The 13670-nt window shown below is 46.3% G+C and overlaps 1 long non-coding RNA gene and 1 gene segment (V, D, J or C); one reads left to right on the forward strand and one right to left on the reverse strand.

Moving 5' to 3' along the window:
* The window catches only part of LOC140203907 (uncharacterized), a 156145-nt gene that overhangs the window by 97039 nt on the left and 45436 nt on the right, over nt 1–13670 (forward strand). The gene's annotated exons all lie outside the window — the stretch shown is intronic.
* Nucleotides 6594–13670, reverse strand: part of LOC140203905 (immunoglobulin heavy constant gamma 2-like) — a 35411-nt gene continuing 28334 nt past the window's right edge. The window contains 1 exon segment of the C gene segment in view: nt 6594–7135. Within this exon segment, the coding sequence occupies nt 7124–7135 (12 nt within the window).

Consider the following 13670-nt stretch of genomic DNA (forward strand, 5'->3'; position numbering starts at 1 on the left):
TTTAAAATTTACTATCAATTTGTACTCCAGGGAGCGGAAGCGCAGAATCAAATATCACTGTGATGATTGTGTGTTCTAGTATCAATTGTTTGGTGACAATAAAGTATAAAGTAATTATTTTTTCTTTTATATTATGTATTGCATTGAACTGCTGCTGCTAAGTCAACAAATTTCACGACACATGCCGGTGATAATAAACCTGATTCTAATTCTGATTCTGGATGTCGAACTGACCGATGAATCAATGGGACTGGGAGTAGTGACTGATACCGTCACAGTCCTCCCGATACTGGACGGTCCTAGTAGTCTTGATAGTTACAGCCTGGGACATTCAATCATGCCCACAGAACCTTGTCTCTGTCCTGCTGTCTGAGGAATCTCCTATCATCACTGCATTCCAGTTCCTGCATACATTCTCTCAGTTGCTGCAACTCGGTGCACCTGGAGCGGATGTGTTCACCTGGGAGACTGGAGTCTCCCAGACTTCCCACATCCCCACAGAGTGCAAAACACTGCCCCTGGAGCCATTCCTACTAAACTACTATGCCCTAATAGATGAGGAATGAACTAATGGGAACAGAAAGAGAGAAACCTTATGGTCTTATGGAAGGTGGAGCAGGACTAAACAGAGGAAATCCATGAGACATAATCTGTCACACACAGAGCCTTGTTCACTAATCCTAATCTACCCCAAGACCATTTGGCCCATCGAGTCATTTTATCATGGCTGATCCATTTTCCCTCTCAGCCCCAATTGTCTGTCTGCTACCCATATCTCTTCATACCCTGATTAATCAAGAATCTATCAACCTCTACCTTGACTATGCCGAGACTTCGCCTCCGCAGCCGCCTGTGGCAGTGAATTCATCTTCTAAAATAAACCCCTCTATTCTGAGGCTGTGCCATCTGGTCTTAGACTCTCCAGTCATGGGAAACATCCTATCCAAATCCACTCTTAACATGGCTATTCAACATTTGATCGGTTTCAATAAGGTCACCCTTCATTCTTCTGAATTCCAGTGAGCACGTGAAATGCTCATCATGTGACGAGCCTTTCAATCCCAGAATCATTTTTGAGAATCTCCTTTGAACTCCCCACAATGTCAGCACATTTTTTCTCAGATAAGGGGCCCAAAATTGCTCACAGTACTCCGTTAGGCCTCACCAGTGCTTTGTAAAGCCTCAACATTACATCCTTGCTTTTATCTTGTAGTCCTCTTCAAATGAATGCTGACATCACTTTTGCCTTCCTCACCACCCACTCAACCTGCAAATTAACCTTTAGGGAAGCCCACACAATGACTCCCAAGTTCATTTGCACCTCAGATTTTTGAATTTTCTGTCCATTTTGAAAATTGTCTTTCCTTTTTATTTCTTCTTCCAAAGTGCATGACCGTACAATTCTGAACATTGTATTCCATCTGCCAGTTCATTGCCCATTCTACCAATCTGGCTTCGTCCTTCTGTAGCCTCTGTACTTCCTCAAAACTACCTGCCCCTCCACCCATCTAGTATCATGTGCAAACATTGCAACAAAGCCACCAATCCTGTCATCCAAGACTTTGACATTTTATGTTAAAGGGAGCAGTCCCACCACTGGTCACCAGCAGCCAAACAGAAAAGGCTCCCTTTATTCCCATTCTTTTCCTCTTGCCACTTTATCCCTGCTACTGTCTTTCATGTAATACCATGAGCTCTTAACTTGTTAAGCAGCCTCATGTACTGCACATTGTCAAAGGCCTTCTGAAGATCCAAGTACACAATATCCACCAATTCTCCTTTGTCTGTTCTACTTGATATTTCTTCAAAGAATTCCAACAGATTTCTATGGCAAGGTGTTCCTTGAGAAAACCATGCTGACTACAGCTGATTTTATCAAGTGCCTCCAAGTACCCGGAAACCACAACCTTAGCAATCGACTCCAACTTCTTCCCAAGCCCTGAGGTCAGAATAACTGGCCTACAATTTCCTTTCTTCTGCCTCTTTGCTTCTTGAAAAGTGGAGTGACTTTTGAAAATTTCCAGTCTTCTAGAATTATTCCAGAATCTATTGATTCGTGAAAGATCGTTACTAATGCCTCCACAGTCTCTTCAGCCAAGTAGCAGGAGCATCACCCACTCCTGCTCCCAACACTCTCGAAGTTCCACCATAATGCTCGTGCCTTCCACAGTGAAGACTGATGGAAAATACTTGTTCAGTTTGTCCATCATTTCTTTGTCCCTGATTACTACGTCTCCAGCAATGTTTTCCAGTGGTCTAATATCCATCCTCACCTCTCTTTTACACTTTATGTATCTGTAGAATCTTTTGGTAACCTCTTCAATATTATTGGCTAACTTACTTTTGTATTCGATGTTTTGCCTCTTTGTTTTTGTAAATTGCCTTCTGATGTTTCTAAAATCTTCCCATTCTAATTTCTCACCAGTTTTTGCTCTGTTATATTAGCTTCCTACCATAGATATTGGGTTTGCTCATCTATAGTTCCCAACATTTTATTTTTAATTGTAACCCTTCTTGAATTGCTGAACTGAACTGAATTCCTGCTCCCTGTGCAAGGTTTCAGCAATGTACTAATCTATGATATGTTCAGTTTTCAACTTCACCTGCACATGGTACTGGGAATAATCTAGAGATGACCACTGTTGGGGTCTTACATTTAAACATCTTTTCTTTCTCCCTATATTCACTGCACAGCAGTACATCCATTTTTTCTTCCTATTCTCATTTGAGCCAATGTGTGCAACCACTTCTGTTTGCTCACCCTCCTCACTGAGAATGTTCTGCAATCGCTCTGAGACATCCTCATCTGAATAATACTCTATTTGTAATTCCTCATCTCACCTACCCAGCTGATCAAGATCCCACTGTAATTGTTGCTAACCTTCTTCTCTCCCCACAATACCATCTGTTTTCGTGTCAGCTGTCATCTAATACTCAGGAATATGGGATCGATTCCCATCAATGAGAGGCTTCCTTCATCCAGGTAAGAGCAGTCATTTGGATGAGATTGAAAGGAATAATTCTCAGTCCGTCGCTGTGGGAATGCCCCCAAATGCAGTATTGTGCAAAAATATACTTGGATCAGATTTTGGAGAGCCACAAAGTCGTGGAGATTCCCAGTGTCTGGAACACAGGGTGCAGAGCAGGAAGTGAGGAACATGGCACAGATTTGGATATTAGTCTGGTATCCAGGCCTTGGAGAGTCTCTCCCTCTTACACTATGATCTCTCTGTCCTTGTCCTTCCTGCTTCTCTCTCTCTCCTTCCACCTTCCCTTAGCTCATTTCAAACTTTTCAAACCTCTAATCTGCTGCCTCATTTCTCCCTCCCACCCCACAGAGCACAGGGTCAGATACTGGCTCTGACAAGCTGCCTGCACTTTGTACAAGCTGCCTGCCTTCTTATCCACAGAGTCAACCTGCGTAACAGCTTTGAGTGTCCTCTGGACTCGGACCCCAAGAGCCCTCTGATCCTCCACACTGCCAAGAGTCTTACAATTAATACTATATTCTGCCATGATATTTGACCTACCAAATTGAACCACCTCACACTTATCTGGGTTGAACTCCATCTGCTACTTCTCAGCCCAGTTTTGCATCCTATGAATGTCCCGTTGTAAACTCTGACAGACCTCCACACTAACCAGAACACCCCCAAACTTTGTGTCATCAGCAAACTTCATAACCCATCCCTCCATTCCTCATCCAGGTCATTTTTAAATATCACGGAGTAAGGGTCCCAGAACAGATCCCTGAAGCATACCACTGGTCACCGACCTCCATGCAGAATGTGACCTGTCTCTAACCACTCTTTGCCTTCTGTGGGCAAGCCAGTTCTGGATTCACAAAGCAATGCCCCCTTGGATCCCATGCCTCCTTACTTTCTCAATAAGCCTTGCATGGAGTACCTTATCAAATGCCTTGCTGAAATCCATATGCACTACATCTACTGCTCTTCCTACATCAATGTGTTTAGTCACATCCTCAAAAAATTCAATTAGGCTTGTAAGGCACGACCTGCCCTTGACAAAGCCATGCTGACTATTCCTAATCATATTATACCTCTCCAAATGTTCATAGATCCTGCCTCTCAGGATCTTCTCCATCAACTTACCAACCACTGAAGTAAGACTCACTGGTCTATAATTTCCTGGGCTATCTCTACTCCCTTTCTTGAATAAGGGAACAACAACTGCCACCCTCCAGTCCTCCGGAATCTCTCTCGTCCTCATTGATGATGCAAAGATCATTGCAGAGGCTCAGCAATCTCCTTCCTCGCCTCCCAAAGTAGTCTGGGGTACATCTCATCCGGTCCCAGCGACTTATCCAACTTGATGCTTCCCAAAAGCTCCAGCACATCCTCTTTCTTAATATCCACATTCTCAAGCTTTTCAGTCCACTGCAAGTCATCCCTACAATCACCAAGATCCTTTTCTGTAGTGAATACTGACTAGTGAACCCAAGCCTGTGGACCCCAGCCTCCATGTCTGAAGACCAAGACCCCAGCCTGCAGTCCCAAGCCTCTAGACCCCAGCCACGTCCTGCCTGTAGTCATGTCATGTTCTTGCCTGGTTCTGGAGCCCGAGCCCGAGGCAAGACCCAGGTTCTGGCTCCTTGTCCAGTCTCTAGCTCGGGGCCCAAGCCCAAGTCTGCGTTCTTGTCCCTGCTCCTTGTCTGTACCCTGTCACATCCCTAATCTAGTCAAGTCCTGTTCCTTGCCTGTGTCTTGCACTTGGGTCCATTCCCAACGCCCCCATTGTGACAACCACTGAGAGACCTGACACCTGACCAGGTTCATTTCCCAATACCAGATCAAGTACAGCCTCTCCTCTTGTAGGCTTGTCTACATATTGTGTCAAGAAACCTTCCTGAACACACCTAACAAACTCCACCCCGTCTAAACCCCTCACTCGAGGGAGATGCCAATCAATGTTTGGGAAATTATAATCTCCCGCCACAACAATCCTGTTATTATTACTCCTTTCCAGTCTCCCTATCTGTTCCTTGATGTCCCTGTTACTATTGGGTGGTCTATAAAAACACCCAGTTGAGTTATTGACCCCTTCCTATTCCTAATTTCCACCCACAGAGACTCCGTAGACAAACCCTCCATGACTTCCTCCTTTTCTGCAGCCATGACTCTATCTCTAATCAGCAGTGCCACGCCCCCACCTCTTTTGCCACCCTCCCTATCCTTTCTGAAACATCTAAAGCCTGGCACTTGAAGTAGTCGTTCCTGCTCCTGCATCATCCAAGTCTCTGTAATGGCCACAACATCTTAACTTCAAGTGCTGATCCATGCTTTAAGCTCTTCCACTTTATTCATAATACTCCTCACATTAAAATAGACACATCTCAAACCATCGGAGTGAGTGCATCCCTTCTCTATCACCAGCCTATTCTCTCTTTCTCACTGTCTCCAAACTTTCTCTATTTGTGACCCAACCTCTCTTTCCCCCGTCACTTCAGTTCGGTTCCCGCCCCCAGCAATTCTAGTTTAAGTTCTCCCCAATAGCCTCAGCAAACCTTCCCACCAGAATATTGGTCCCCCTTGGATTCAAGTGTAACCCGTTCTGTTTGTACAGATCACACCTGCCCCAGAAGAGGTCCCAATGATCCAGAAATCTGAATACCTGCCCATTGTCTATTCCTGGAGTACATTCCTTCAATATCTGTGCCTTCCTCCAATGTCTGTCCCTTGGACTTACTCTGCTCAAATAAATGCTGGTGTTCATCACTGAGACAGCTGTTGTATTCTCTTCTATTCTTGGTTTGCATTAAATAGTAACCGTTTATGTTTTCTGCTTCGAATGTGTTTACCCCAGTATCTGTTGTATTTTCCTGCACTGGCATATTTTTTCAGAATGCTCTCTCCTGCTGACATTGCATTAAAACATGTACATGGACGATCTCCAGTTCTGAGTCACCTGTACTTGTACCAACAGCTCCACACTCTCTGATGGGGGATGCTGCAGGATGCACAGAGTTTCCTTCAGCTAAACACCGAGCAGGCCAAAGCCTTTGGTCCCCACAGTGAGTTCTGTTCCAGGGCATTGATGCTGTTGAGTCACTTTTCAGTGATGTGAGAACAGAAATTCAGGCTGACTTGGCAGTTCACTGTCGTACAGAGGGACAGAGCTGCTGCCTTTCAGCTGAGACATTGAAGGGAGATTGTGTGTGCAATGGAGAAGCTCCTGTACTCACATTTTTCTGGGGCATGGAGTGGGGAGAATTTGGATAATGTGTTGAAATACGGATTGAGACACTCATTATGAAACATTCCATCAACATCTTGCTCTGGGATGTATAACAAGGTTCTGATAAACTCTTCCAATGAGCCTCTGTGTTTTCCTGAATATCTTTCTCGGGGTGCAGCACCCCAGTGTTCCCACTGTGAGAAATCCCTTATGAACATGAGCAGTACGTGTGGGGCTACACTCATATATTACCGGCTGGGAATCTCTCCGATATTTGTCCCGGGATGCATTACCCACTCGTACGTGGAGGCAGATGGAATCTCTGCAGTGATGAGGGAACTAAGATGGGCTGAATGGCTTCCCTCCGTTTTATCAACTCCAGTCACTTCATGTTCTCCTTTTCTTTGTTTTTAATGAATACAATTTCAAATCATGACATGACATAAACTCCAGTGGAAAACTGGAAGAAAAGCTATAGGCAATGACTTCCACAACATTTGATTTACAGAATTTGACAGAACATCCTCCACCACACTCCCCCTCCCCATGTCAACTTCTTGCTCCATAACAATAATAACCACTTCCTCAACTCCCTCTTCTCCATCACTAAACACACCCACATTCCCTTGCTCCCCATTCCCAAGCCTTAACCCTGCCTTCCTCTCCCCTCCTGTAAACCCCCTCCAGTGTCACATATCCTGCCATTTTCCCAATGTATCATCCACCGCTGTCCCTCCGCCCACCGAACCGGCTCTGTGCCCCCATTTCCCATCTGGCATCCCCGGTACATTTAGAGGTTTATTTTCTGAAATGAGCAGTTGCAGTGCAGTAGCCTCGGATTGCCGAGTGAGTGAGATGGAGACTCCATTTCCAAACATCGCAGCCACACGGGGATCTCTTGACTGAATGTGGGGCGTGTGTCTGCTGGTCACTGCTGAACCTGAAATACAGACAGGAGAGTATGATATTGTGTGACAAGGTGCAGCACAGACATTAACCTGTGAGGACCACATTGATGATGTACAGGTCATTGCAGAGGCTCAGCAATCTCCTCTGTCGCCTCCCACAGTAGTCTGGGGTACATTTCATCCGGTCCCGGCGACTTATCCAACTTGATGCTTTCCAAAAGCTCCAGCACATCCTCTTTCTTAATATCTACATTCTCAAGCTTTTCAGTCCACTGCAAGTCATCCCTATAATCATCTGCTCTCAGGATGAGGCTTTTCATTCTAGGACAAGGGAGATGTCCTCCTTTTTTAAAGAAAGGGGCTTCCCTTCCCCCACTATCAACTCTGCTCTTAAACGCATCTCCCCCATTTCACGTACATCTGCTCTCACTCCATCCTCCTGCCACCACACTAGGAATAGGGTTCCCCTGGTCGTCACCTACCACCCCACCAGCCTCCGGGTCCAACATATTACTCTTCGTAACTTCCGCCACCTCCAATGGGATCCCACCACTAAGCACGTCTTTCTCTCCCCACCCTCTGTGCTTTCCTCAGGGATCACGCCCTACGCGACTCCCTTGTCCATTCGTCCCCCCCATCCCTCCCCACTGATCTCCCTCCTGGCACTTATCCGTGTAATCGGAACAAGTGTTACACATGCCCTTACACTTCCTCCCTTACCACCATTCAGGGCCCCAAACAGTCCTTCCAGGTGAGGCGACACTTCACCTGTGAGTCGGCTGGGGTGATATACTGCGTCCGGTGCCCCCGATGTGGCCTTTTATGCATTGGCGAGACCCGACGCAGACTGGGAGACCGCTTTGCTGAACACCTACGCTCTGTCCGCCAGAGAAAGCAGGATCTCCCAGTGGCCACACATTTTAATTCCACATCCCATTCCCATTCTGACATGTCTATCCACGGCCTCTTCTACTGTAAAGATGAAGCCACACTCAGGTTGGGGGAACAACACCTTATATTCCGTCTTGGTAGCCTCCAACCTGATGGCATGAACATCGACTTCTCTAACTTCCGCTAATGCCCCACCTCCCCCTCGTACCCCATCTGTTACTTATTTTTATACACACATTCTTTCTCTCACTCTCCTTTTTCTCCCTCTGTCCCTCTGAATATACCCCTTGCCCATGCTCTGGGTGCCCCCCCTCATTTTCTTTCTTCCCGGACCTCCTGTCCCATGATCCTCTTGTATCCCTTTTGCCAATCACCTATGCAGCTCTTGGCTCCATCCCTCCCCCTCCTGTCTTCTCCTATCATTTTGGATCTCTCCCTCCCCCTCCAACTTTCAAATCTCTTACTCACTCTTCCTTCAGTTAGTCCTGACGAAGGGTCTCGGCCTGAAACTTCGACTGCACCTCTTCCTGGAGATGCTGCCTGGCCTGCTGCATTCACCAGCGACTTTGGTGTGTGTTGCTTGAATTTCCAGCATCTGCAGAATTCCTGTTGTTTGCGCCTATAATCACCAAGATCCTTTTCTGTAGTGAATACTGAAGCTAAGTATTCATTAAGTACCTGTGCTATTTCCTCCGGTTCCATACACACTTTCCCACTGTCACACTTGATAGGTCCTATTCATTCACGTCTTATCCTCTTGCTCTTCACATACTTGTAGAATGCCTTGGGATTTTCCTTAATCCTGCCCGCCAAGGCCTTCTCATAGCCCCTTCTGGCTCTCCTAATTTCCTTCTTAAGCTCTTTCCTGTTAGTCTTATAATCTTCTAGATCTCTAACATTACCTAGCTCTCTGAACCTTTCATAAGCTTTTCTTTTCTTCTTGACTAGATTTACTGCAGCCTTTGTACACCACGGTTCCTGTACCCTACCATAACTTCCCTGTCCCATTGGAATGTACCTATGCAGAACTCTACACAAATATCCCCTGAACATTTGCCACATTTCTTCCATACCTTTCCCGAGAACATCTGTTCCCAATTTAAGCTTCCAAGTTCCTGCCTGATAACCTCCTAATTCTCCTTACTCCAATTAAACACTTTTCTAACTTGCAACACACATAAAAGTTGCTGGTGAACGCAGCAGGCCAGGCAGCATCTTCTAGGAAGAGGTGCAGTCGACGTTTCAGGCTGAGACCCGTCGTCAGGACTTTTCTAACTTTTTCCTTTTTCTCGCCAATACTATTGTAAATGAGATAGAATAATGATCACTATCTCCAAAATGCTCTCCCACTGAGAGATCTGACACCTGACCAGGTTCATTTCCCAATACCAAATCAAGTAGTCTCTCCTCTTGTAGGCTCATCTACATATTGTGTCTAGAAACCCTCCTGAACACACCTAACAAACTACACCCCATTTAAACCCTTTGCTCTGGGGAGATGCCAATCGATATTTGGGAAATTAAATCAACCACCACGACAACTATGTTATGATTACACCTTTCCAGGATCTGTTTCCCTACCTGCTCCTCGATATCCCTGTTATTATTGGGTGACCGAAAAAAACACCCAGTAGAGTTATTGACCCCTTCCTGTTCCTAACTTCCATCCACAGAGACTCCGTAGACAATCCCTCCATGACATCCACCTTTTTTGCAACCGTGACACTATCTCTGATCAACAGTGCCACGCCCTCACCTCTTTTGCCTCCCTCCCTGTCCTTTCTGAAACATCTAAAACCCGGCACTTGAAGTAACCATTCCTGTCCCTGAACCATCCAAGTCTCTGTAATGGCCAACATATCATAGCTCGAAGTACTGATCCACGCTCTAAGCTCATCCGCTTTGTTCACAATACTTCTTTCATTAAAATAGACACATCTCAAACTGTCGGTCTGAGTGCGTCCCTTCTCTATCACCTGCCTTTCCTCCCTCACACACTGTCTCCAAGCTTTCTCTATTTGTGAGCCAATCGCCTCTTCCCCAGTCTCTTCAGTTCGGTTCCCACCCCCGAAAAATTCTAGTTTAAACTCTCCCCAGTAGCCTTAGCAAACCTCCCCGCCAGGGTAATAGTCCCCTGGGATTCAAGTGCAACCTGTCATTTTTGTACAGGTCACACCTGCCCCAAAAGAGGTCCCAATGATCCAGAAATCTGAATTCCTGTCCCCGCTCCAATCCCTCAGCCACACATTTTTCCTCCACCTCATTCTATTCCTATACTCACTGTCACATGGCACAGACAGTAATCCTGAGATTACATAGCACATAGAATAGTACAGCACATTACAGGCCCTTCGGCCCACAATGTTGTGCCGACCCTCAAACCCTGCCTCCCATATAATCCCCTACCTTACATTCCTCCATATACCTGTCCAGTAGTCTCTTAAACTTCACGAGTGTACCTGCCTCCACCACTGACTCAGGCAGTGCATTCCACACACCAACCACTCTGTGAGTTAAAAACCTTCCTCTAATATCCCCCTTGAACTTCCCACCCCTTACCTTAAAGCCATGTCTTCTTGTCATCAGCAGTGGTGCCCTGGGGAAGGGGTGCTGGCTATCCACTCTATCTATTCCTCTTAATATCTTGTACACCTCTATCATGTCTCCTCTCATCCTCCTTCTCTCCAAAGAGTAAAGCCCTAGCTCCCTTAAACTCTGATCATAATCCGTACTTTCTAAACCAGGGAGCATCCTGGTAAATCTCCTCTGTACCCTTTCCAATGCTTCCACATCCTTCCTATAGTGAGGCGACCAGAACTGGACACAGTACTCCATGTGTGGCCTAACCAGAGTTTTATAGAGCTGCATCATTACATGGCGACTCTTAAACTCTATCCCTTGACTTATGAAAGCGAACACCCCATAAGCTTTCTTTATTACCCTGTCTACCTGTGAGGCAACTTTCAGGGATCTGTGGACATGTGCCCCCAGATCCCTCTGCTCCTCCACACTACCAAGTATCCTGCCATTTACTTTGTACTCTGCCTTGGAGTTTGGCCTTCCAAAGTGTACCCCCTCTAACTTTACGGTCCTGCTTCTCAACTTCCTTCCTAACTCCCTGTAATTTGTTTTCAGGACAATATGTACCACGACCTCTGGCTGTTCTCCCTCCCACTGCAGGATATCGTGGACGCGATCGGAAACATCCCGGACCTTGGCACCTAGGAGGCAAACTACCATCCCAGTTTCTTTCCTGCATCCACAGAATCGCCTGTCTGAACCCCTAACTATAGAGTCCCCTATCACTACTGCCTTTCTCTTCCTTTCCCTACCCTTCTGATCCACAGGGCCAGACTCTGTGCCCGAGGCATGGCTGCTTCCCCTAGGTAGGCTGTCCCCCCCACCCCCAACAGTAATCAAACAGGAGTACTTATTGTTCAGGGGGACAGCCACAGGGGTACTCTCGAGTACCTGGCTCTTCCCCTTCCCTCTCCTGACTGCGACCCACTTGCCTGGCTCCTGTGGCCTTGGTGTGATCACTGGCCTATAACTATTTTCTATCACCTCCTTGCTCTCCCTGACCAGACGAAGGTCATCAAGCTGCAACTCCAGTTCCCTAACGCGGTCCCTTAGGAGCTGCAGCTCGACACACCGGGTGCAGATATGGCCGTCCGGGAGGCTGGCAGACTCCAGGACCTCCCACATCTGACACCGAGCACAGAACACCGGCCTCACACACATACCTCCTTTCTACAATTAACACAGGTAAACCTACCTCACCTCATCCCGTTACTGCCTAAGCCCGTTGAGCTTAAGCCCTCTCACTCCGCTGCCTGCTGGATATGGCAGTCTTTAAACATTTCCCGCTCTACCGGCAGACATCACGCGCCTGCGCAGTCTTGCCTCTCTTTACCCTGAGTAGTAAAATGCCTTCGCTCCAGAAATCCTCAGCCGTTCCACTCGCAGCCTTCTTGCTTAGAAAGTAGTCTACACTTTATCATATCTGCCACTTCTTTGCCCATTTTTAAAATCTGTCTAAGTATTTCTGTAGCCTCTCTGCTTTATCAACTCTATCTGCCTTTCCACCTCTCTCAGTATCATCCACAAACTTGGCCATAAAAGCCATCAATTTTGTAATCCAATTCACTGACATTTTACATGAAAAGATGCAGTCCAAACACAGACCCTTGTGGAACATCACGAGTCACCAGCAGCTAACCAGAAAAGGCTCCCTTTATTCCTACTTTTTGCCTCCTACCAATCAGAGAATGTTCTATCCAGGTTCGTATCTCTCCTGTAGAACTATGGGTCATTTGGCAACACACACACTATGCTGGAAGAGTTCAGCAGGCCTGGTAGCACCTACAATAAAGAGTAAACCATCAAAGTTTCAGACTGATGAAGGGTCTTGGTCTGAATCATTGTTTGTTAACTCTTTTCCATAGATGTTGCCTGGCATGATCCTGCCTTTAGAATATTTCTTCTTTGGGGTCCATCTGTATTGTGCCTTTCAAATTGCTCCCAGATAATCCAGCCATTTCTGCTGTGCCGTCATCCCTTCTAGTGTCCCCTTCCAATCAATTTTGGCCCACTCCTCCCTCATACCTCTGTAATTCCCTTCACTCCACTGTAATACTGACTTTAGATTCTCCTTTTCAAATTAATTGCAGGGTGCATTACATCATATTATGATCACTGGCTCCCAAGTGTTCCCTTACCTAAAACTGCCCACTCTATTCTGGTTCATTGCACAATGCCCAATCCAGAGTAATTGCCAAGTGGGCTCATTCACCCCTAATCTAAAAAAAAACTCGTAGGAATTCGACAAATTCTTTCCCTTGGGATGCGGCACCAAAATAATTTACTACAGCTTGGGCCATTTTGGCTGCACTGGTGAGCCGAACCAGCTACAAAGTAAATCAAAAACACCCAAGCACCAATCCCTACCACCTACACCATGTCCATATCCCCCCTTCTTCCCTATATCCACTTGCCTCTTCAAACATCTCTAATGTACTTGCGTCTACCACCACACCAGGCTGCGCATTCCAGACATCCTCCACTCTCTGCATATAAAACTCACCCCTCATATCCCCTTCGACCTACACCCCTTTACCTAAAATTCATTCCCTCTGGTATTACATGTTTCAACCCAGGGAAAGAGATACTCTCTGTCCACACAACACACACACAATGCTGGTGCAACGCAGCAGGCCAGGCAGCATCTAAAGGAAGAAGTACAGTCAACGTTTCAGGTTGAAACTCTTCGTCAGGACAGGAGGGGGTGGGATGAAGTCAAGAGCTGGGAAGTTGATTGGAAAAAGGGATACAAGGCTGGGGAAGGGGGAGTATCATGGGACAGAAGGCCTTGGAAGAAAGAAGAGGGGAGGGGAGCACCAGAGCAAGATGGAGAACAGGCAAGGAGTTGTTGTGAGAGGGAAAGAGAGAAAAAAATTATAATAATGATAATAAATAATAAGGGATGGAGTAAGAAGGAGAGGAGGGGTATTAACAGAAGTTAGAGAAATCGATGTTCATGCCATCAGGTTGGAGGCTACCCAGACGGAATATAATGTGTTGTTCCTCCAACCTAAGTGTGGCTTCATCTCGAGAGTAGAAGAGGCCATAGATTGACATATTGGAATGGGAATGGGACGTAGGATTAAAATGTGTGGC

Source organism: Mobula birostris, chromosome 10 (genome assembly GCF_030028105.1).
Source record: "Mobula birostris isolate sMobBir1 chromosome 10, sMobBir1.hap1, whole genome shotgun sequence".
NCBI lineage: Eukaryota > Metazoa > Chordata > Chondrichthyes > Myliobatiformes > Myliobatidae > Mobula > Mobula birostris.